The 22562-nt window shown below is 37.7% G+C and overlaps 3 protein-coding genes across 20 annotated transcripts; all 3 read right to left on the bottom strand.

Annotated features, from left to right (window-relative positions):
* Positions 1–3349: 3349 nt before the first annotated feature.
* Positions 3350–9907, bottom strand: LOC147517197 (uncharacterized). Of its 2 annotated transcripts, none has more exons than XM_086589543.1 (2): positions 7097–9907; positions 3350–3648 (listed from the first exon to the last, which is right to left on the bottom strand). In XM_086589543.1, the coding sequence occupies exon 1, from the start codon at positions 8983–8985 to the stop codon at positions 8026–8028; it is 960 nt and encodes a 319-aa protein (XP_086445669.1). In that variant the 5' UTR covers positions 8986–9907; the 3' UTR covers positions 3350–3648; positions 7097–8025. Both variants share the same exon structure in this region, with proteins under 2 accessions (XP_086445669.1, XP_086445670.1).
* LOC147517198 (uncharacterized) lies at positions 6518–7229 on the bottom strand. Its single transcript, XM_086593513.1, has 2 exons — positions 7097–7229; positions 6518–7053 (listed from the first exon to the last, which is right to left on the bottom strand). The coding sequence occupies exons 1-2, from the start codon at positions 7227–7229 to the stop codon at positions 6518–6520; spliced, it is 669 nt and encodes a 222-aa protein (XP_086449639.1).
* A 458-nt stretch (positions 9908–10365) lies between the features above and the next one.
* LOC147517196 (Protein phosphatase 2C family protein) lies at positions 10366–21374 on the bottom strand. 17 transcript variants are annotated; one of them, XR_015211373.1, is made up of 7 exons: positions 20890–21374; positions 19078–19306; positions 17587–18780; positions 17005–17269; positions 12048–12213; positions 11262–11347; positions 10366–10636 (listed from the first exon to the last, which is right to left on the bottom strand). XR_015211373.1 is itself a non-coding variant. In XM_086589539.1 (6 exons), the coding sequence occupies exons 2-5, from the start codon at positions 19150–19152 to the stop codon at positions 12086–12088; spliced, it is 1662 nt and encodes a 553-aa protein (XP_086445665.1). In that variant the 5' UTR covers positions 19153–19306; positions 20890–21374; the 3' UTR covers positions 10622–10998; positions 12048–12085. The 17 variants fall into 17 exon arrangements, 7 of the variants coding, with proteins under 7 accessions (XP_086445665.1, XP_086445668.1, XP_086445664.1 ...); XR_015211370.1 differs by having other exon boundaries at positions 11262–11408; positions 20890–21373; XR_015211372.1 differs by having other exon boundaries at positions 10622–10998; positions 11266–11347.
* Between the last annotated feature and the right edge of the window lie 1188 nt (positions 21375–22562).

Here is a 22562-nt window from a genome sequence, read left to right as displayed (position 1 = left end):
AATGGCGGCTAGCATGGATTAATATTTCTGGCAGGTAGAAGAAAATTCATTGGTCCATAAATACTATCCCCCTAAATGGGGTTTGGTGTTTTAGCGCTCCAAACCATTGGACTCGGCCTTCAATTCTAAAGATGAGTACATTTATGTTTTGTGTGGACAAATTTTGTCATGCTTTTTCAAAGAAATGATGTACTATAGCACCTCTATATAGCAACTCCCCATTGGACTTGCTCTTACAACACAAGTTCATGTATCACCATTAGGGGTGACTTCGGATCGGATCGGATCGGATCGGATTAACCTTCTTCGGAATTTTTCCAAAAAAAATTCGGAACATAATATGCTAGCCAAATCCGATCCAATTTTTTTTCGGATTCAAAATATATTTCCAATTTCGGAACTTTCGGAATAACTCAGAAATTTCGGAATACTTAGTAAATTTTGAAAGATCTCTTTACTTTCAATTATTTTTGAAATATCATACGCCAATGTTCATTGTAGGGAGAGAAAACCATGTCCACAACACCAATGTACCAACAACAATACGCACTTGTTTATTGAGAAAACCCATTTTCATTCAAACAAGTGATCCAAGAAAAAACAAGAAAAAGAACCTGCAGCCACCAATAGCAAGCATTGCATTCTGTTGAGGTCTGGGTATTTGTAATGTTTCAATCTTTTTTCATGTGTGGAAATTGAAGCGTGAAGTGTCTGCATAAATAATGGATTATGGTCTTGGACTCAAAGTAGCTTTACATAATATTCTATCTATTGGCCGGAATTTGGCTTTTAGATTGGTCTGGAAGTCATTGTATGACTCAATAACATTTTTTTTCATATCATTGTTGTTATGGCAGACGGTGCAATGACAGTAGAGTGGTCCAATTCAAGTGGGGAAGTAGCGGTTAGGTTATGTTTTTGTTTTGTTTTTGGAAGTAAAAAACTAGAAAATGAATGAACAGTCGAGATCTAATCAAGTGGATAGTGAGAGAAGTATATATTTTTGGAATAAATTGGCAATAATATCGGAAATTTCGGAATTTTCGGATCGGATCGGATTTTAAAATTATATCCAAATCCGATCCAATTTTTTTTCGGAATTTTCGGAAATCGGAAAATCGGCCCATGAAAACTACACCCAGAGCCAGACCAATTTCGGGTCGGATTTCGGAAAAATCGGAAATTTGGCAAAAAGAGACACCCCTAATCACCATAGTTGATCGGAAGTAGGTCACTGACGTTAATGCGGAGTTTCCACTCTAGATGACCTTTACCAAAGAGTAGGATATTCGCTGGGGCATATTCATTCGTTACAAATAAATCTTGAAGAGAATATTAAGACTCATCTTTTTCCAAATATTGTAATCAGAATTAGTACCAAAAGCCAATATAACCCATCTCTTTATCTTTTGGTAGCTTAGTATTAGTATAACCCAAGGACCAAAATTTTGCCGATATATCTCTATTTTTGAGATAGCCGATATGGATATATTGTAATACATCGGATGGATATATTGACATATTTTGTATCCAATATATATCAGATTTTTTTTTTAATATTAACTGATATATACAATATATCTTATATAGATCAATAATTTTGTTGATTTTAACTGTTTTTTTTATTAATATATTAATGATATTTCTGATATAATTGACGATATTTTTAATATATCAATATACAAAATAAAATTTTGACCGGTCAACAAAAAAAAATATATCCAATATATAGTGGTTTTTGGGGTCCGATACTCCATATATCGGCCGAAGAAATATTTGGCCTTGGTATACCTAGTATTTTATTCTTTTCCAAATTTACAAAGTTGAGCCATATTCTCTTGGCTATTTAAAACCATATGACATTACAAAAGTCAGGTCAGACTAGAACCTCCATGTTGCAAGATTCTTCTCGCCAGCAAAATATATTTACTACGTTAGAGGTAGGGGTGATAATTTGGCCCTCAGGCCCTCAACCCGACCCGACCCGGCCCTCAAAAATGCGCGTCAAAACCCTCAAAAGTTGGCCCTCACATATTTGAGGGTCAAAACCGCCCTCATGCTTGTTAGGGGCTTTTAGGGTCTAGGTTACGGAGCATAGGCCCGCCCAAGATTTGGCCCTTCCAAGCCCTCACTTGGCCCTTTTTTTTTTTTTTCGATAAGATATATTTTATTTTTTTTTTTTTATATATATATGTAAGGTACCACAATTATCCCTATTTGAACTAAATATTTTCACTACAAATGATGTTTAGTAATAGTAGTTTACCACATATCATATGAGGTATTTTGTAATTTGAGTAAAAGAGTTCAAATATAAAAAGAAAAGTGAATTATGATTATTTTGTGTAAACCCAAAATAGAGGTGATAATTTATGTATTATACTATATATTTGTGTAAACCCTAAAAGAAAACCATATTTTCTTGTTATTTTACATTATATTTATGTATTATACTATAATTATCTAAATTGTATAAAAAAATTATTAAATTAGTTTTCAATAGGGGATAAATTATAACATAATATAATATATGCACTTTTGTAATTGATTTAATGATATGTATATAAGTCATACATAAAGTAAATCCAACCTAACAACATAGTTAAGTATTAAAAATGTAGATATTTTAAGAATATCATCTCTTCCACCATCTCTATCTATTTTTTTTTAAAAGATATAAGAATTAGTTTTGTATACTTATATACATATCATTAAATCAATTAAAAAAAAAAAAAAAAAAAAAAAAAAAAAACAAAAAAAATAGTAAACTAGTGAAGTATAATTAGATCGGGCCCGACCCGGCCCTCATTTGGCCCTCAAAAATGAGGGCCGAGGGGCGGGTTAAGGGCTTGAGTTTTCATGCTTGACCCTACTCGACCCGGCCCTCAATATCAAATAGGGGCGGGCTGACCCGGCCCTCAATTATGAGGGCTTTTATGGTTTGAAGGCCGGGCTAGCCCGACCCGGCCCTTTTATCACCCCTAGTTGGAGGTCGTCAATATTCTTCTCACCAACAAGATATATCTACTAGGCTGGAGGGAATTAAATGGACCAATCCCAATCTGTTTCCTAAATTCGACTCTTGTAGATGGGTCAAAACCTGAATTAGATTGAGAATAAAATAATGCAAGGTGAGCAGTAACAAGTTGAGTTAGTAGAACGGCAGGGGGGGGGGGGGTGGTACGATTGTTTTTTTTTTTTGGGTATAAACATGTCATATATTCATCAAAGCATCAAAGGTACAGTGCTGCTATCTAGTAGAAAAGAGGGCAGAGAGTTCACATCCTGGTTATGGGAAGCCCACCGAGCCAGTTCGTGAGCTTCACCATTAACCTGTCTACTATCCAACTAAAACAACAAAAAGCTAAAGTCTGACATAAACTTTGAATAATACATCTAATGGGTTCCAACTTCCAGTTCATCGAGTACTGATCCCTCAAGTTCTATACATCCAAAATAACTTGACGGCAATCTCCTTCAAACAGAACAGACATACTCCCCATGGTCCTTGCTAGTTTGACAGCCACTTCTAGTGCCACCATCTTTGCCTCTTCTGCACTTCCAGCTTCAAAGTGTCAAGTAGCTGCTCCCACCAACCTACCTTCCCCATCCCAAGCCAAAGCTCCTACTGCTGCAACCTTCGTTTCCCTACAAAAGGCCGCATCAAAACGGATTAGTATAGTATTAGTTTCCACTATAGGGAAAATTGAATTGTTATTTCCATTAAGCCATGTCTTAGGGATAGGTAAGTTAGAAGTAACCGCTCCCTGATTTTCTCTGTGCGCTTCAAGGCTCCTGTTCCACTTAGCATATGCTCTTCTCAAGAGGTTATCTTTGTTGGGCCTTTTGCCCTCAAACTTAGCTTTATTTCTCATCTCCCAAATCTCTTGCAAGATTTGAGTTGCTAGCAGTCCCTTTTCAGCTAGACCAGGATCTGCTGTCTGAGTCCAATCTAGGAAGACATCCAGCCAATCCCTTATGGTCTGATCAGCATGTTCTTCAACTCGAGCCCCCAACTCAGAGGCAAACCAAACCACTTTTATCCATTCACATTGAAAGAATAGGTGCATAGGGTCTTTAGGGGCAAACCAACATAAAGGGCAAGTATGATCCCCCTTAATGTTTTTACTCTCTATCACATCTCCTGTAGGGAGTATGTTCATATACAACTTCCATAGGAACAGCTGAGTGCTAGCTGTGAGCTGTGTTCTCCAAAGAGTTTTGATACTCTTGGAATTGAAAGAGGAGGTCCCTCCTTGCCAATTATCTCTTGTGACAAACTAGTAAGCAGACTTAACAACTAAGAGCCCATTTTTTGTGTTCACCCATCTGATATTGTCACTTGCCCAACTAGTGGGTCTGATCACCACTTGTTTTATCAGGGCAACTATCTCAGGTGGGAAAAGAGACTCCACCTTTTGATAGTCCCAGCTAGTGCCATCCTCTAGCATCAGGTCCCTCACTTTTAGGTCCTCAAGGTTAGGTCTGGTAGGAATCAGCTCTTCCAAAGTTATAGGGGCATTGTTTAGGAGGAGCCAAGGTTGTTTCACGACTTTTACCTTGTCCCCCTTTCCAATGCTCCATATTAACCCTGAAAGTATATCTCGAGCAGTTCTATGCACACCTTTCCAAAACCAAGAGGCCCAAGGAGGAGGTTCCTCTTTGCTATCAAACTAGTTATTCCTATAAACAACTATAAAGGTCTTAGCCCATATAGATGTGTTATCCTTAATAGCTTTCCAAGCCAGTTTAGCTAGCATAGCCTTGTTCATGTCCCCAGCTTTCCTCAGCCCTAAGCCTCCCAAGGCTTTAGGTTTACAAATACCATCCCACCCAATGGTGTGGATGTTTTTGCTGTCAGCAATACTATGCCACCAGAAATGTCTGTAGGCTTTGTCCAATTTTTTACAAGTGGATTTAGGTAGCTTGTAAGTTGCCATAGCATATAAAGGAGTAACTTGAGCTATAGCTTGGATGATAGTGTTTCTACCAGCTTGGCTCAGGACTTTGGCTCTCCAGCCTTTTATTTTTCCATGAACTTTGTCTACTAGGTAGTCAAAGTCCTCTTTTTTGTTATGAGATATGACAATAGGGACTCCCAAGTACTTGTTCCTTTTGTCAAAAATTCTCATCTTCCTGAATTTCTTCAAAATTCTTTTATGCATTCTATGAACATTTTTGCTACAAATATACTGGACTTACCATAGTTTATCCTTTGCCCTGAAACCTCACAATACTCCTCCAGGATGTGCTTAATCTTCACACTTTCAGCCAAACTGGCTTTAGTGAACAAGATAACATCATCAGCATATAAAAGATGGGTGATAGGAGGTGCATTCCTTCTAATTTTAATTCCATTGATATCCCTAATGCTTTCAGCCTTTGCAATCATTCTAGAAAGAGCTTCAGAGACAAGAATAAACAAATAAGGGAAGAGGGGGTCTCCCTGTCTAAGACCTCTATCAGGATTGAAACTCTTAAGAGGAGAGCCATTCAACAACACTTTATAGGAAACAATAGAGAGGCATTGGGAGATGAGGAGTCTCCACTTAGCACTGAACCCCAACTTATTGAAAAGATTATCTATAAAGGACCATTCAACCCTATCATAGGTTTTAGCTATATCCATTTTTAAAGCAATAAAGCCTTATTTTGTTTTCATATTTTTCATATTATGAAAGATTTCACTAGCAAGCCCAATATTATCTCCTATACTCCTACCCTTTATGAAGGCTCCTTGAAAAGGAGAGACAATCTTATTTATATGTGCCTTCAGCCTATTAGCAAGGATCTTAGCAATAATCTTATAGTAAAAATTACATAGACTAATAGGTCTAAACTTCGACATGTGATCAGGATTAGAAACTTTAGGAATTAAAGCAATAAAAGTTTCATTGAAACTAGTGTTCATGCAGCCTTTATCAAAGAAATTTCTAACACAGTCAATAATAGAAAGGCCAACAACATCCCAACAATTCTGGTAGAAAGTACCTTGGAAACCATCAGGTCCAGGGGCTTTCAGAGCCCCCATATTTTTTACCACATGTCAGATGTCCTCCTCAGAGAGACATGCTATAAGAATCTCATTTTTTCTATCAGTAATGCAAGAACAGAACAAATTAAAGATACTATCATTACTGGCAGGATTATCAGAAGCATATATATCATCAAAATATTCTTTAACAGCTAGTCCCACATCCTATCTACCTTCCTTCCATACCCCTACATTATCTTTAATCTTGTCTATGTTATTCTTCCTTCTCCTATACATAGTGGACAAATGAAAGAACTTGGTATTTCTACCCCACTATTTAATCCAATGTTGGCTTGATTTCTATTTCCAGAAAACTTCTTCTTTGTCATACTAGTCAAACAGCCTGGCTTTAAGCATCTTTGCTTTTTCATGGTTCTGATAAGAGAAAGGTTTCTGGAGAACTCTATCAAGATCTTTTTGGGTCTTCTTGATATTATGAAAAATATTACCAAAGGTTTTTTTATTCCAAATTTTAAGGCTATGTTAAGCACTTTTAAGCCTATGAACCACTCTCCACTCAGGAAGGTCATGTGTGACAACTTTCCAGGCCTGGTCAATAACAGGCTTACAAGAATCATCTCTCAGCCACATGTTATAGAATCTGAAAGGCCTAGCAGCAGTATCCATTTTGGGTTTAAGATTAATCATCAAGGACAGATGGTTAGAGGTAGCATTGATCACATTCTTAACAATCATAGCTGGAAACAAATCCAACCAGTCAGCTATGGCAAGAGCTCGGTCCAGCCTCTCAAGAATGCTATCTTTAACCTTCCTATTATTATTCCAGGTATACTTAGGACCCCTATATCCCAGATCAATTAGGCCCAACTCATTTATAAGTTTATTGAAATCAAGCATGCAATTATTGAAAATAGACCGACCCCCTATTTTCTCATCCAGGGATCTCATAACATTAAAATCCCCAAACAGCATCCAGGGACCCGGTATATAAGGGGCAGTTTCTCTAATCTCATTCCAAAATCTGTCTAAGACTAGCATTTGGTTCTTCATAAATAAAACTGAAAAACCAAGGGTTATTACTGTGATAGTCAGAAAGCTTACCAGTGATTTGATTTGTCGTAGCTCCCAGTACTTCAAGATTGATTCCCAATTTCCAAAACAGAGCCAGACCACCTCGAAGCCCAGAAGCAGGAACGCATAAGTGATACTCAAACTTTAACACTTTACTTAACATACTAATCCTATTCTCCCCCACTTTTGTTTTAGACAAACAGATGATATTAGATTGGTGTTGCCTCGCAAGATCCTTTAGATTTTGAATTGTCGTGGAGGAACCTATTCCCCAGCAATTCTAGGTGTGTATCATTTCTGAAGAGGCGACTGTTTGGGGATAGCTACCACGAACCCTGGAGAAGGACCACACAGACCTCCACTACTTGCAGACGCACCACTCACACCACTAGAGCTTTCTTCACCACTATAACCACTATTAGAGCCTCTTGTCTTATTAAAGCATTTCTCATTACACTTCTGCTTTCCTTTAATATCTTGTTGTTTCACAACTGTCGAATCGTTAATAGCCAGAGGTTGAGGTTGAGCCAGTTGAGATTGGGAGATACTCACATTAGACTCATACCCACCCTCCTCTTGACTTCCTTGAATCAGATCCAACGGAGCATTGCCCACCGAAACCTCCTCTTGAGAATCAGCATTAAAGACCACCATGTCCAAATCCCCATTTTCTGAGGGATCTTCCTTTTCCTCATCAGAGAAGGCATCAGATGGGATCTCCTCTAGTATTTCTGGTCCCCAATCTTCTGACGGAACACTTGAGTCCAAAGAATGATTTGATAGAGATGGTTCCACTGATTCCATGGTATTACTGGAGATAGAGATAATCGGTGCTTCTTCTGGGATCAACAAGTGTCCCAGCCCTTTCGCCCTCAAGTCATCAGTCTCTCTTTTAGCCTTTTTTTATTGTCTTTCAGCCAGCCTTAAGTTGTGTCTATGCCATCCATCATCATTCATGTTCACAGATTTTTCTCCCATAGAAATGAGCAGTTTTCGTTTGATTCCCACACCAAACCCTTGTGTTGTTCGCAACCTTCTCTTACCACACCCCTTTTTAGATCCTCGAGAGACAAGAGTTTTAAACTTCCACGTGGAGGCAACCCAATGAACCTAAAATTGGGTTTCCCAGCATCAGAAGGTAGAGCGACGTGATTACTCCCATCTATCTCGTTGTTCTCAAGAAATGGAATGATAGCTGGGGAAAGGGGAGAGACAAAATTCGGCGAGGCGTGATCCACCAGAAGATATTCCCTAGTTCCCAAAAAACCACCCTCCACAGCTAGGGTCCCTAGCTCTACAGCTTGGCAGCCCACATGTTCCCACGCCTTATCCCGACCTGCTCCAGAAACATCTCTTTGTAACGGGCCGGGTCCATTCACATTAGCCCTTGGGCCCCTATCAAGGTCCATACTCACAGGCCCATGTACTGGGTCCCAAACCACAATGGCCCCCCCTTGTGCCTCAGACCCAACAATCTTACATGGAGGAAGGCCATGGGCTTTTGTGTCATGGGCTTGGATCGGACCATCCAAATTATGATCTGTTTCCTGAGGCGATTTGCCTCCCAAACTTGAAAATCCAACGGTAACTAACACACCTTCTGTACTAGCCGTTCTGATTTCTGACTCATAGGACTCTCTTTCCTCCGTGCCCAAAGGCCTGACACCTGAAGTCGTTCCCACCTGAACAGCTCTCGGTGGTGTAGTCAACAGACTTGGCCCATTCCATTGCCTTCTCGCCGGTGAGCCCCTGTTCTTAGCCGGAATTTGATCAGATCTGGGTTTTTGTGGAGTGCCTGAGATCGTAACAGAGGCCGGGCCTAAACTTGTAGCTCCGTTGAAGAAAACATTAGCTCTCAGCATGAAAGAAAAGTTATTCTTGATGTCTCTGGGGGAGCCGCCATGCTTGCGCAATTCCATATTGTATTTCTCTCTCTGGTTACAGTAATGGAATCATGGCCTATACATCCACAAAAGTAGCAGAAGATGTCCAATTTTTCATATTTGAAAGTTATTGGGAACATTTCCCCCATTTTAGTACGTAGGTCTATTCCTTTCAGCAAACGCTCTTTTATGTCCATTCGAACTCTAACCCTGGCTACCGGATTCCTGAACTCCGATATACAGCAGAGATCGACATCTTTGACTTTGCCAAGGCTTAAACCCACACTTCGAACGTTCTCTTCATTTATGCAATCTCTCGGGAGCCCATAAATTTGAACCCAGAAATCCACCAGGTCGAACTTTTGTGATGCAGCCAAGTTTTCTAGTTGCATCCCTTTCTTTACTGAAAAAATAAACCCTTGTATCAACCAAGGGCCATTCTTACGGACATGCTCAAATTCATCCACTTTTTCAAACCCCATCTTGTAGTAACCTTTTGATATCAAATCCACCTTTGTATTACCCCTAGTTTGCCAGCATCTGTGCAGCTCATCCGCAAGATCTTGTAGCGAGATGAGTTTGCCTCCATACAACTTGCCCAGCAAGATTGTATGCTCAAGATTGTTTTCTTCCATGTTTTTACACCCAATATCTACCACCCTTTTTTCTTTAGAGCAAAAAAGATTTTGCATTTCAGCCTGGAGTTGCTCTATCCTTGCTTTGGTTGAGTCACCTTGCTCAGCAGGACTCTCCATGTCCATCTGTAAAGAACCCATCAGCACAAAAAGAATTATAAAGGAAAGACTAGGAGAGAGCGATGGGGGGAGGAGGCCACACCAAACTCAGATACCAAACTTTCCACCAGGCTATGAGAAGAGCTGTATATGAGAACCACCTAAGCACTACTAAAAACTTTATCACAATTTGAATTAAGACTTTGAGATAGAATTTGAATAAGAAAAAAGGCGGGGGGGGGGGGCGGGAGAGATCTGCTTTTAATATCTCAATATCTCATTATGTGTGTACGATTGCTAGAATCTATGTTTATCTGCCAATGTCCATGTTTGAAGGGAGGGATCCCTTTAAGTAAAGCTTCACATTTTTCTGTAAAGGTGGCCAATGCCAATGTGCCCCATTATGATGTTTGCAAGATCCCAAAAAAGCTTTCTTTCTATGATCAATGATCAAGGATTGCCAATGCACTAGCCTTAAGAATTGTTTGGGGTTGGTTGGGGGTTGCCAATGCTAGCCTTAAGAATTTTTTTTTTTTTTTTGGAGGAATCAGCATCAACACTAAAAAAATTATAAGATTTTGACCTGGCAATGTGTTGTAGTACATGCTTCATAACTACAAGTCTCTCAGAGGTTTCCAGTAAAATACTCCATATATTAGTGAACTAAGGCTGTACCGACTGATCGACAAAGAAAAAGATCTCATAGTATCATCAAAACTAATTATTCAAAACTACAACGAACAAAATGTAGCAGTCCTCCTGTTTCTTAACACCTGTGCTTGTACGAGCCACAGAACCTAAAAAAGTGAAGAGACAATAGGACCCTAGCTAATCTAGAAGAATAATGTGTTAACAGAAATAAGCTGCGGATCACAGCAACATATAGCATTGAAAGGGTGATGTGTATATGTTGTAAGCAGCAAGCAACAAACAGAAGATAATGTAACGACCATCTGACATAAGTTGGAGATAAATTGTGTTAGATAAGTTGGGACCATTTTAGAAGGGAGAAAAAGATTAAGAAGAGCAACAATATCCAAAAGGAAATGCATCAATATCATGATTTGACCATTTAATAAGATGTTTAACTTCATTTGACAACATTGCATATCATCTGGAGGAAGATTTTCCACGTCCAAACCAGATTCCACTACTGACCGTCTTCCTTGCCTCACTCATCCATATCCATTTGAAGCACACATAAGCTTGGTGGGTGTGGGGTGATAAGGTTGCAGAGGACTATAATATTTCTCCGAGGCAAGGTTCCAAACCAAGTGATGGTGTTGAAGTTGAGTTGAGGTCATATGCATGCGTACTCACGAAAGAAACAAAACAAAATTAAGCTCCTGAATTTGAAAAGGAACCATTTATGACAAGAAATGTTGTTTAAGAACTATCTGAGGTGTGCTATGCTTCTATGTGGTTTGCTATTCCCACAACTGGTATAAATACTCTGTACAGTGTGACTTGGTTAGTGTAAGTATGTTGCGTAATATATGCTAATAAAATTCTATTTACCAAAACAAATAACTATTTGGTGCAATCTAACTTTCAGCTGAGGAAGTATGACAGAATTACCTACATCCAAAAAGAACCCAGCGTATGAAAATAACCTTCTGTAGGAAAGGTCTTCCTTTGAAAATGTGTCAATGGGTTTTCCCTTTCTGTTGGTAAAGACAAATTTCTCATAGCCAAACAAAAAGATGCAGGTTGAATTAAGACAACCTACAAACAGAAGAAAAGAAAAAAGCATGGGAAACAGAATAACCAAACAAACAAACTCTACTACAAGTCTACAACACAAGCATACTCCCAAGTAATTGAGTCCCACCAGAGAACTAGGCTATTCTGGTCATACAGAAAGATTGATTACCAATGATTTAGCCTCTTAATTTATGATTATGATAGCGGTAGTTTTGTTATGTGGCGCTAATGATGATTTTGAGATGACCAAGGCACCAAAACCTAAATCTAGTTAGCATGAAATTTAAGAAGCATTAACCATGGTTAATCATCTACCTAACCAATTTATTCTTATATAAATTACACAAAAGGCTCTCACTAAGTGAGAGCTATTTTGCAATCCTTACACCTACTACGAGAATCAGACCATTATGTCAATACTAAGAGTAAGTACATAAGCCACAGAACTATGAGATCATTCATTTATCACATCCAGGAGAACTAGAAAAGTGTAATTATCCATTTCTTCAGAAATTGAGAAAATTACACTGAAAATTTTGAGTAAAATAAATTGCTTCCAAAAATGAAAAAATAAATGAACTATATTATGTACACGAGAGCTTGCTGGATAACATGAATATACAATTAGATGTAACTAAGTAGAAAACAGAGGCTATATACCTCGTATCTTCCCCAATGAAACAGGATAGTCACTTGACTCAGAGAAGAGTTGATGCAGTAGATGTTCGATGACTGCTTCCAAGGATGATAACAATCACAGTCACATCATCGTGATATTTTCTTCTCCTACCAACAGGTATCCTCATTAATTCTTCTGTACTGAAACCTGCATGAGTGCAGCTTAATATCAGCAGGGACTGATGTATACGAAGGCGGAAGCAACTTTAGATCAATAACACCAATGAATAAAATTGATAAACACCCAAAAACTAGGGTTTCAAAGGGAAAACGAATTTCCTTAAGTCAATCTCTTAATTAACAATCCAAAAACAACCAACCTAACAATGAAGGCCTAGATGCCTTTATATGATAAACCTTGTTCCTAATTCTAATTATAGTCAATTTAGGAAACTACTACTAACATAACAAATAAAATAGAAACTAACTAAACTAAATACTATTAATTCCATGCCCATGCATCAGACTCCCCGGCTTAGAAGCAAACTCGTCCTCGAGATTAAGAAGAAGAAAAGACAGAACGTTGTGGCAGACCTTGAACAGTAGATGTAGGAGGAAGTGGAGACAATACAACCTGTTGGCCCTGAAAAATGAAAGAATATGTACTAGCAGCGCCATCATAAGTTGTGTCTCTGTCATATTTAGGGCTGGAAATGGAGCGGGTTCGGGTCGGATCAGACTATATCCATGCCCAGATCCATTTTTTCAATACAAAACCAGATCCAGATCCATGACCCGAATAGATCCAAAATGGCATACCATATCCGAACCATTTCTGTAAATGGGATAATCGGATCCGACCCGACCCGACCCGAATTGCGAACCACAAGTTCTCAATCACCCACGTGTCTACAAACAAGAGAGACCTATTATTATTTGGAAGATATATTAACAAAATTTTATATTTTGGATTCGGATCTAGGAGGATCCTAACCGTTTAGAGTAAAACCATATTTGAATCCGAATTAAAAATGGATAATCTATATCCGACCCATTTTCTTATTCGGACTCATTATTAAGGTCCAAACCCGTTGAAATGGGTTTGGATCGGGTCGGATTCGGGTCAAAACCCGCACCATTTCCAGCCCTAGTCATATTGCCATGGTCGCCCCAATAATAGATGGCAAATAGTAGTCATAGGAATCACAGTGCACCAAACTTCATCTTTGTAAAAGGAGCCAATGGAGAAAGGAACCAAGCAACGACGAGTAACCTCAATTTCACTACCCTTGCTCAAGCCTTGTATTTTGTATGGTTCTGGAAGCGGTTCAGTCTTCAATTGGAGTTTATCAATCATTTCTTATGAGACAAGATTATCACTAGAACCACTATCAATAATGACATTGCAAAGTTTGCTTCCTGCAATACAACGAGTTTCAAAAATGGCAAAACGACGCCATGAAGGTTTATCATTAGAAGATGTAACCAAGGATCGACGGATCATCAAAGCAGGAAATCAGGAGATGTAACAACCACAGGTTGAGTCATACTATGCGGCGACTGTGTAGCACCCATCTCACTATGATCATCATGGACTAACGCCACTCTCTTTAACTGTGGACAATTACTTTTCTTATGTCCAACTCTGCTGCACTCAAAACATGTAGCCTCAAAAGTGCTTCTGGGAACAGAAACTGGATGTGGTGTAGCTATAGAAACAGAAGATTTATGCAATTCTTCAGCCTTAAGAGCATATTTGATAGCGTCAGACATATCAAAAATATCTTTAAATGCCAAATCTTTCTGTATTGATTGGTTCAAATTATTCAAATATCTTCCTACCTTCTGTTCCATAGTCTCAGATAAATTAGCCCTGGTGGCCAATAAAAAAAACACCTCAGTATACTCAGTCACACTCTTAAGTTTTTGTTTTAAATTTTGGAGGCGCATAAATAAATCCATCTCATAATCATGAGTCATGAGGTACAAATTCTCTTTTCAGCTCTTGGCGCATCTTATCCCAAGTGGTAATTTTATTGTAACCCAATTTAGCACGAGTCAATTAAAGTTCATCCCACCAAACAAGTGCATAGCCCGTTAATTTAGTCACAACTAATTTAACACACTTAGGATCCTCCAAATTTTTATAATAAAAAACCTTCTCAATCTTATTTAACTAGTCAACAAAAGCATCAGGCTGTAATTTTCCATCAAATTCAAGCACATCCAATTTAATATCACCCATCTGATTCTTCTCTAAAATGCGTAATAAACGATTAATATCAAAATTACCTGTGGTGTGCTGAAAATTTCAATGTCTTGGATTTCTCCAATGTCTCCCATTGCGACGAGGTGGTGATGGACTAAATGAGAAGTCTGAAGGATCAGGTGGATCAAAATCAGGAGCAATGCGGTGGGGCTGTCATCGATTTCTTCGCGGAGAACTTGGTGGTGAAGCTCGTCGACCACGGTCTATGGGAGCACCCTGGTGGCGTCTAAAATTCTGGTGGGTGTGACCATTAGGAATGGGCCTGAAAGCATGTTGTTCTCGGCCTTTGGCCTGGTCTGCATGAGCCCACGGTTGGAAATTAGGTGCAACATAAATAGAACATGGTCCTGGTCCAGTGCTAGTAGAGCATATTGGGCTTGGTCAGTAGAAGCCGACAATTAGAAATAGAAGGAAAAGGTCGTCTTCCCCAATGAATTGGTTGTGGAAGACGATCTGCCAGGGGAGCAAAAGCTGTGAGGTAAGCTTGCTGATCGCCTTGTCAAACTCTTTGATATCTCTAATTGTGTTGGTTGGCAACTTGAGTTTGAGGAACTAAATTTGGAACTTGGCGGTGGCGATTTTTTCTATTTGCTCCTTCAAAATCAAGATTTTTGTTGCTGGAAGTGCTGAGATTTCTCTTTCGATCTCCTTGGTTGGGGTGGGGAGTTCGAATTCCACGAATTGGAGACGGTGGGTTTGATATGCTGCAATTGTGGGGGTCTGCAACAGCCACCCATTGAGCAATACGTTGTTCAGTATCGCTGGAAACTGTTGGTGAATGTGGTATAGAAGGTGCGTGGCTACGTTGGCGAGGTACTGGAGGGTCGCGTACTTCGACATCGGAATTGGAACTATGCAAACTGTGATCACTAGGGGCATCGTCTTCTTCCCTTGGCACGAGTTGCTCTTCAACAGTTGTGGTGTGTCGATAATTAGGTACGAGTTTCGACAACATCTCCTTAATCTTTCGCAATTCCATCTTGTTACCTTGTAGTTCTTCTTCGACACGATTTAGTCGTGTATTCACTACTGGTGATCGTCCGCGTCCTCTTTGTTGAGTGTCCATGACGAGCAAACCAGGAAAATACCTAAAAATCTGATACTAATTTGATGTATACAAAGGCGGAAGCAACTTCAGATCAATAACACCAATGAATAAAATTGATAACACCCAAAAACTAGGGTTAAAAACTAGGGTTTCAAAGGGAAAACGAATTTCCTTAATTCAATCTCTTAATTAAACAATCCAAAAACAACCAACCTAACAATGAAGGCCTAGATGCCTTTATATAATAAACTTTGTTCCTAATTCTAATTATAGTCCTAATATGAAACTACTACTAACATAACAAATAAAAATAGAAACTAACTAAACTAAATACTATTAATTCCATGCCCATGCATCACAAACCTTGTTCATAGCAGGATTGTATTTTTTTGCTAAATAATTACATAAGCTAATTATTTTTACCTAATTTTCTCTATGGCAAAGTCCTTTATAAAAAATAAACCTAAAAAAGTTTGTTAGAGACATCCAATTTGAAGATGCTTGTTTGGCTGTTTTATTACAGCATATAGTTGAGGCATTGATTGGTTTCAACATTGAAGTCTTTCTCACATGTGAAGGATGCCGCCTTAAAATTAATCTTCTACTCATCAAAAGTAATCTTTTTTATAAGTTCGTACAAATTAGGGAATACATGGGAATATGGGATTAGATTTTTAGATAATAAATTAGCCAAAAAACAACAATGTAAATTACAAGTGAGAGGAATGCTAGCAGGCAACTCAACTTATGAGTTCCATGCATGCCTATTCAAAAGAAAACATATTATCTCACTTGCTTCAGCTTGTGTCTTTCCACATTTTCCCACTATTAGCCCTTTGTTTAATTACATGAATCAGTAATCAGTAGAGGTATAAAGCTTATTGTCTGAATGTATGTTACTCCAACTAATTCAACAAAAACAAAATAGCTTGCAGATTAATTAGTTACATGATGCAAGCTACAATCCAATTGATTCGACCTCAATACCCAATTTACCCAAGGACCACACTTGAAGAATAACCAATTACAAAAATGCAACAAACACTAAGAACCAGAGTTTGATCAAGGAGGACAAAAATGTAATTAAAATACTCAATACCACTAAGATGGAATTTGAGACCCACATAACCCAGTAACTCAAATTTAAGGAGACTGAAAAAAACTATAAAACTTTAACAGATTAAAGTAACCCATTGACTATAAATTTGAATGGGGAAGAGGATAAAAGAAAAAAAGGAGAAGTTACAAAAGATTGAGTCTGATGTTGAAATTGAAAACCATGAAAAAACCACGGAAAAAGACCACAAGTAGCTCAAATCCTCACATGAAAAATCTAATATAGTCAATGTAACAAGTGTCTCAAATTGAAGGGATAAAAAACAAAAAATAAAATAAAATAAGAAAAACGAGATGAGATGGAGCCATCCTTTTCTGTCACAACTTTCCCGTTTCAACGTCTTACACTTGTTAAAGTGTAGTAAACAGGAAACTGTTGTATAGGTCATCAAATTAGATATTTTGTATTCTATTGAATAGGGCAATAGGCATGCATGCAACTCATAAGTTTCGTTGCCTGCTAGAATTCCTCTGTAAGTAAAGATGAGAGTTGATCATAAGCATTTTCTTTTTACTAAACAAATATGAATAAAGAAAAACACACAGTTTAGCACATTTAAGTTTACCTGCACAATTAGCCGCTCTAAAAACAAGCTGCTCCAAAAGGAATTTTGCTGGATCACCTGATGGGTTACTCAGTATATAAGAATGTACAAGCCGTACAGCATCGTCATTGCTGAAGAAGTCAAACAAGCCATCGCTCCCCACAATTACAAAGTGGTCTTGTTTTGAGATTCTATGAACATGTAGTGAAGGTTGGGTAGAGATATATGGTGGACTCAGAAGATTCCGAACTTTAAGAATGCCCATCAATGCATCATTCATATTTCCCTGCAAAAAGCAAACACATTAATCATATGGATGTGACTACAAGTTTAGCTGGCACACGGAACTCAAGTACAAACAATCGGCGAACAAATTCAAGGGTCAACAATGCCAAGGGACACCAAAAACCATCAATCTACGATAAAAATTATGATTTTCTATTCCTCTGTCAGGCCAAACTTTGGTAGTATGAGATCGCCCAATACCATGCGTGTTTCCCTTGGTGCCAATTTGACAACACTAGGTTTTTCATTACGTTTTCATTAATGGACAAATATAGAAAAGACCAATAGCATAATTTTGAACATGAAGATAGGTCTGACCTTTTTCAAATAGCCAACTCCAAAAGCACGAGTTATCTTCAGTTTTCCTTTAACTCTCCCAGCTACAATCGTTGCCGGATCATCAGGATGATCATATAAAAGCTTCTTTCGCTCTAGTTCATTATCAACAGTGTGGCTATCAGTAAGCTGGACAGCATCTAAAGCCTGAATTCCATTCATGTCGATGGTTTCACCGTATGTTGCCAATACAGCTCTACTATCACCTAAATTGAGTGTATACATATCCTCACCATGAAGAAGCACAACCAAAACGCAAGATCCCACAGATACTAAATCGGGTCGATCCTCCATTTCCTGTTCAACCATGTTCAAAAAGTCACTTTCAGCTTGACTGAGAGCACGTTGTAGACTATTACGCACCCCATCTTTAAATGAATCGTGTGGATTTTCCTTTTTCCTAACACGTGGTAAAATGGTATTAACTTTTGAATGATTGTTATTGTGTACCCTACATAGAATGTTTTCCTCAGAGCTAGAGTTATCATCCCCTACAGAACATTGTAGTGAACCATCGGAAGCAATAAAATTTTCCTGCTTCAATTTCGTGTCCACCATTCTCAAGTAAAATCCAATGGTATCATACAATGTCCCAGCCAAAAAGTCGGCTGCATCTCTTCCGTTAAAGCCATCATAAATCGCACAAAAGAGCCATCCATTTTCCTCTGAACAAACAGCCTGAACTCTATCTTCACCAGCTGCTCCACCTGCTACTTCCACTTCTGTGGCATTAAGGAAACCTTCACTTCTTGTGGGAGCACTCACAGATTGCAGTCTATGGGAATCCCATTCACATGGATCACTTGAAGAAGATGGACTACAGCTCAGATATGAGATTCCACTTTGAAAAGATGATGAGATAACATCGGACCACACAAGGGATGGTGAAGAGGGAATCCTTCGGAATGACTTTGGAGAATCTAAAGTAGGAAGTATTCCTGCGCCAATCAAACCATTGCAGATATTTGTGTTTGCCAATGTTGCATTGGCACTTAAGGCAGCCCCAGACAAGCAAGAGAAAGAGCTGCTCCTGTTAGGTATCCTGATTCCGTATGGGACCTTATATTCATTAGATAACTCACAAGAATCTCCTTTTTTGCCATTGCATTGGTAGCCAAAACTGATTTTAAGTCCTCCATCAGACTCATGATCCGTCTCCCCTAGCATGTGGAAGATCTGCACGAGAACAAGAACTTTAGCCTAAATGAAATTGAAACAATTCATGGGATACTCATTAATATGGTTACTAACTAAGCAGACCAAAGTTACAATGAACGCCACTTAAATAGAAAAACATACATTAAATATTTCAGTGATTCAAAAGCATTTTTTAGCTAACACAATCGGAAAGAAGACATAACACCAACTCTATTTAGAAAAAAAAAAAAAAAAAAAAAAAAAAAAAAAAAAAAAAAGGGTATCTTCAAGTCATAAGCTATTTACTCATCAAAAGAAAAATCTAACACTACTCACTTTGCAGAGGTTTGTCATCAACTCTGCTTCCGTTCTTTTCAAGTACAACGTTGTTCTCATTATCAACGTCATCATCTATATTAATAGATGTAAAGAGTTCCGCTAATTTTGACTTCAGCAATCTTAGTTCTCTTCAGGCTTGCAAAGAACAATACGATCCGTAGAACTGACAGTGGCCATAACTTTATTTTCATGACAGTTCAAGATAGAGTAGAATCATGTCACGTATCTACAAGCGGGAAAAAAAGGACTTAACGGAGAAGTTATCTATGGACGAAGTCTAGTCTTTCCAAAGCTAATCCTTCTAAGTGGCACAATGTGTTTAAGTTAAATCTCTAGGCAATACTAACTGTACTTATGCGAGCTATAATTGTCATGTAATTAGAATTGCTTTTGCAGCGATTTTGTTATTTATAAGAGTTTAAACTTTTTTCAAAAAAATGAAATGCAACAGGATTAAACTGTCCTCCACAGCAAGATTGCTAAAAAGAAATGAAAGGGGGATCATATAAGAGTTTGTGTTTGGAGTTTGTCCCTATACTCTGAACTGTCTCGACAACAGGACTGCTATGAATTTATTTCTGTTTCTTCCCTATATCTGTATTCTCTTAATTTGTCATTCGTAGTGTTAGAAGCTAGCTAGGAAGTTTAGAAAGTTCCAAGGTAACAACCATCACAGAATGACTGACCAAATTACCGATAAAGGTGGCAAAAGGCTCTCTAGCAAACCATAATCAAGAACTTGTAGCTTCTACAAAACGATAAGGTTATCGTAGCCCTAAAGTGGTACTACTTACTATTCAGATGAGACGAGGTTTTTTAATAGGTACCACTGAAGAGACTGAAAGTTTGTACACTAGTACAGCTTTTGTATTATGAAACTACCTCAGAGTAGTTCACAATAAAAAGACAGCTCTGCACAAAATGTGATTTGAGATTTGAAGGTGGGGAAAATGGTGTGATAAGAAGTCGTATATCGAATTCAGTTGAGCATTAATGGTACCAGTGAAAGCACTACTTTCAAGATAATATACATTCCAATAAAAGAGCGGGTTTCAAGCTTCGACTAGGTACATTCAAAATACCGAAACTTCATAGTTGTTTACACTTTACACTATGAAGCAACCTCAGAGTCATTTTAATGTAAGAAGACAGGTGTGCATAAATGTGACTGACATTGCAGAGTATGTGTGGGGAGTCAATGGTGGGAGAGGAAAGTTGAGAACTGATGGTTTTGGTGAAACCACAACTTTCAAGAGAATATATGACATACAGTCAATCGTTTCAAGCTTCGACTAAGTACATTCAAAATACTGAATGTTCGTACATTTGTTAACACTATAAACAACCTCAGAGCCGTTTTAAGCAATAACTGAAATTGATTGAAATTGCATAATACATGTGGAGAATGGTGAATGGTGTGTGTCTGTGAGAGGAAAGTTGTCTATCCATATCTTTTGAGCAATAATTGTACCAGTGACGCTACTACTTTCTAAAGGAGTATATAATATACATTCCAAGAAGAGTCTGTGATTCCAACTTCGCCTCGGATAGGAGCTGTAATTTTGAATCCGACAGTAAAAATAAATACTTCACGTCTTAAATTCTTCGTTTACATATACGCTATAAGAAAGATACAAGCCAAATCATTCTGCTAATTTATCTATAATAGACAGCATGTTGTTTATCCTGATTTCTCTTCAATTGTACAGTAAATAACATGAAAGGTAACCCCATCTCAATTTATCTATAAAAAATCAAAGAACATGAAACATAAACCAAAAGAATAAAACAAAGGTAACCCCAGCTCACCTTTGCATGTAAAGAAGCACAACAAGATTGAAAAAACAAAAAGGAAGAAGAAGATATAAGGCAATGAAGTTATATATTGTAGAGTCAGCGGGTGAACAGTGAAGTGAGAAGGGGGGAGTGTATGGAAAACAGCTATAGAATAGGAGAACGTGAAAGATACATTTTTAAGTGGTGACTAATGTATGAACCTGAAAGAATATATGAGTGGAAAAACAATTGAATGGTTTGAATATATTTCGACTAAATTTAGGAAGATTTGCTCGAGAGAATATTACCACTTGACGAGACCAAATGAAGTAATAATAGACTTCTATCTAATTACGCACGTTCTGTTTTTACTAAATTACCCATGTGACCTTGCCAAACTTAACTGAAAAGTGAAAACCAAATTCATGTGTTCGAATTTTGAGATGGGGTTGGGTTTCAGTGTTTCACACTTTAGTTATGGCCGGGCCGCCGGGATAGTCCATGAGTGAAATACGGAAACGCTCATGAGTGGCAACGCTAAGGTTTAAGCAGTAGTCGTCAAATTTTGTATAAAGTTATAAACTATATGGAGTTGTTATGAAAGGAGCGGATTTAGGATGATCTCCTAAGGGGAAGTCAGAATGTAATATTGCTAAAAGTATGAGTGTGACTTACTTGTGTTAGTGGTAACTGGTAAGAGCGATTGCATGAGGGTGATGGTATTTGGATTTGACATTGGACAAGGAGTTGTGGCTAAGTGGGGGACATTATCGACACATAGTCATGTATCATTATAATTTTGTTGTGTGAAGCCTAGTGTGAATCGACTAAACCTAATTGTCAGAATTATATATGCTATTAATGAGAACTGCAGAAGAATAGTTTCTACAAATGAAAGTAATTAATGACGTGTTTTTCTTTATTCTTTCCAAAATCAAAATGTGTATTAACACAAAAAAAATAGATTAGCTTTAACAAAAGAAATTTGAAGGTGAAGGAAGTGGAGTTAGATTTGGTTTGAAATGAAAATTAGAATAAAAGTTTTTCTTAGTTCTTAGTCCGGTGAGCTTTGTTTTACATTGGTTGGTACAGAATTCAGCAGTGTAAAGAGTTGTAAAGTCCTTAAATAACGAACTATATGTCTATATATGGGAGGGGGGGGGTTGTTATTCCGGAGTTACTGGACATCTTATTTTGATATCTTATCTTGACATCCAAAACCTAAAAGCATGGCCCAAAATATCACCGATATATATCATTTTTTTGGTACACGGACATAGATATATTTTATATATCTCAATTGAAATTCTTTTTTTCCTGATATATATCGTAATTTTCGATATAACGATATATATCGACCGATATATCCGATATAAATTATTGACTTTAACCGATATTATTGACTTTGACCGACATATTGACGATATTTTCGATATAATCAACGATATTTTTAATATATCGACATACAAAACAAAATTTTGACTGGTAAAAATATATTGGATATATATATATATATATATATATATATATATATATATATATATATATATATATATATATATATATATCCAATATATCCGATATATATCGGTTTTGGGTACATCGAAATATTAACCGAATTCAATATTTTGGGCCTTGCCTAAAAGTGAACTTACACATTAAACTAAGGGCTGATTTTTGGTAGAGAAAATCTTCCTACTATGGAT

The sequence above is a fragment of the Coptis chinensis genome, chromosome 2 (genome assembly GCF_015680905.1).
Source record: "Coptis chinensis isolate HL-2020 chromosome 2, ASM1568090v1, whole genome shotgun sequence".
Lineage (NCBI taxonomy): Eukaryota > Viridiplantae > Streptophyta > Magnoliopsida > Ranunculales > Ranunculaceae > Coptis > Coptis chinensis.
Note: the sequence above shows the minus strand (reverse complement) of the source record. Positions and strands in the feature narration are given on the sequence as shown.

Bases quoted from the DNA above. Each gene is read 5' to 3' on its own strand.
- LOC147517198 (XM_086593513.1), bottom strand. From the start codon at position 7,229: ATGTTAAGTAAAGTGTTAAAGTTTGAGTATCACTTATGCGTTCCTGCT. The intron at 7,054-7,096 runs GTAAGCTTTCTG...TTGGTTTTTCAG, and splicing joins TACGACAAATCAAATCACTG to TTTTATTTATGAAGAACCAA.
- LOC147517196 (XM_086589539.1), bottom strand. From the start codon at position 19,152: ATGATGACGTTGATAATGAGAACAACGTTGTACTTGAAAAGAACGGAA. The intron at 18,781-19,077 runs GTGAGTAGTGTT...GTTCTCGTGCAG, and splicing joins TGATGACAAACCTCTGCAAA to ATCTTCCACATGCTAGGGGA. The intron at 12,214-17,004 runs GTAAACTTAAAT...GCACTCATGCAG, and splicing joins TAGAGCGGCTAATTGTGCAG to GTTTCAGTACAGAAGAATTA.
- LOC147517197 (XM_086589543.1), bottom strand. From the start codon at position 8,985: ATGGAATTGCGCAAGCATGGCGGCTCCCCCAGAGACATCAAGAATAAC.